We start from the raw sequence: 1,378 nt of genomic DNA, 5'->3' as shown, positions 1-1,378 counted from the left end.
ACGATTATTGAAATAATCAATTAATGCTTCAAACATTGATAAACAGCATCTAATGAGTGTAGTGCTTTTGCTTATAACATTTTTATTAATGTAGCAAAATTATGCTTTTCTCTTTTAACAATGAATTGCTCTTATCAGTACGGATGCTCACATCGAGCATAAAAAAAGGCATGCATATTGCATAGCATCAATGACACCTGACCAATTGTGTCCCTACCAAAGTTCAAATCAAACCTACGCCCTTGGTGAAATATTCTTAAATAAGAATTAAAAGGCTCCAAAACCTCAGGATATTTCCTTTAACAAGCTTCCTTCACTCTCATTTCAGCCAGAACTCACCAGAAAGTAATTGGTGACAGTCCTCATGCGTTTATGCGCCAGAATAATCCAAATGACCGCCACGTTTCCGACCACAGACACCAGCACGATGCCCAAATAAGCCACGGCCCACAGCGCGATCTGCCAAAGCGGCTGGACGAACTTGTTGAAGCCGTCGCTGCAGTTTGCGGAGACGTTCGCGCCGCTACAGTCTGAGGCGTTAAAGACTTCCTCCATCTTCATGGCATTACCGCATTATCAGAGCTTCCAGTGTAAATATAAACTCAGATGTTCATGCTTGAAACCTGGGACGTGGCTCCGCGCGTCTCTGCTGGTTTTACGCAGCGCGCGTGCAGCGCTCCGCTGTTACCAGTGGCACCAAAGGGCTTAACGCAGCAGGACACCATCTACTCACGCACTTATATTCACCTCCTCTCCTCAATCAACAACTATGATTCATGTAGACTCTGTAGAAGCTCATCCAGCTTATTATTGCTGCCAGAGCAAAGTAAGCAAACCTGATTTATATGGAAATGCGGTCTAATCCCTGCAAACTTAATCTGAGCCAGTTTGATTAGATTGTTTTATATAATGACTTGTTTTAATGTAATAACAGAGCAAGCATGCAGGAATAAAAAAACGTAAAATAAATGTAATTTTAATAATAATAGAATAAAGGCAATCTCTTTGCCTTAAATATATATCAGTTTTCTGTGAACTTAAAGGTGTCAGGGCTGGACTGGGAGATTGCTTCAGGCCAGGAGTCTGACTGGCATCACTGATTTCTTAGGTAGTGAAATAAAATAAGGCTGGGATCTGTTTTGCTTTCTGAGGACCCAACAGAAAAATTAAATAAGCTTTTATCAATTAAAAATTAAGCTTTGATTTCATGTTCTGCTGTGACCCACATCCAGAGGCGGATTTAGAATATTTGGGGCCCTAGGCAAAAACCGGCAGGGGCCCCTCTGAATTGAGAAGACAACACATAAAACAGACCCATTATACAGATAGAAATTTTTTTAATACAATAGACATTCATTATTCTACATTTTATCCCTAT

The 1,378-nt window shown here is 40.5% G+C and overlaps 1 protein-coding gene across 1 annotated transcript in view; it reads right to left on the bottom strand.

Annotated features, from left to right (window-relative positions):
- Window positions 1-628, bottom strand: part of LOC107102243 (substance-P receptor-like) — a 29,459-nt gene extending 28,831 nt beyond the window's left edge. The window contains exon 1 of the mRNA XM_015401457.1: window positions 340-628. Coding sequence (XP_015256943.1) covers window positions 340-561 — 222 coding nt within the window. The 5' untranslated portion in view covers window positions 562-628. The remainder of the gene's footprint in view (window positions 1-339) is intronic.
- Window positions 629-1,378: the final 750 nt, after the last annotated feature.

This window comes from Cyprinodon variegatus, unplaced genomic scaffold, assembly GCF_000732505.1.
Source record: "Cyprinodon variegatus isolate N-32 unplaced genomic scaffold, C_variegatus-1.0 Scaffold1222, whole genome shotgun sequence".
NCBI classification, from domain to species: domain Eukaryota; kingdom Metazoa; phylum Chordata; class Actinopteri; order Cyprinodontiformes; family Cyprinodontidae; genus Cyprinodon; species Cyprinodon variegatus.
Note: the sequence above shows the minus strand (reverse complement) of the source record. Positions and strands in the feature narration are given on the sequence as shown.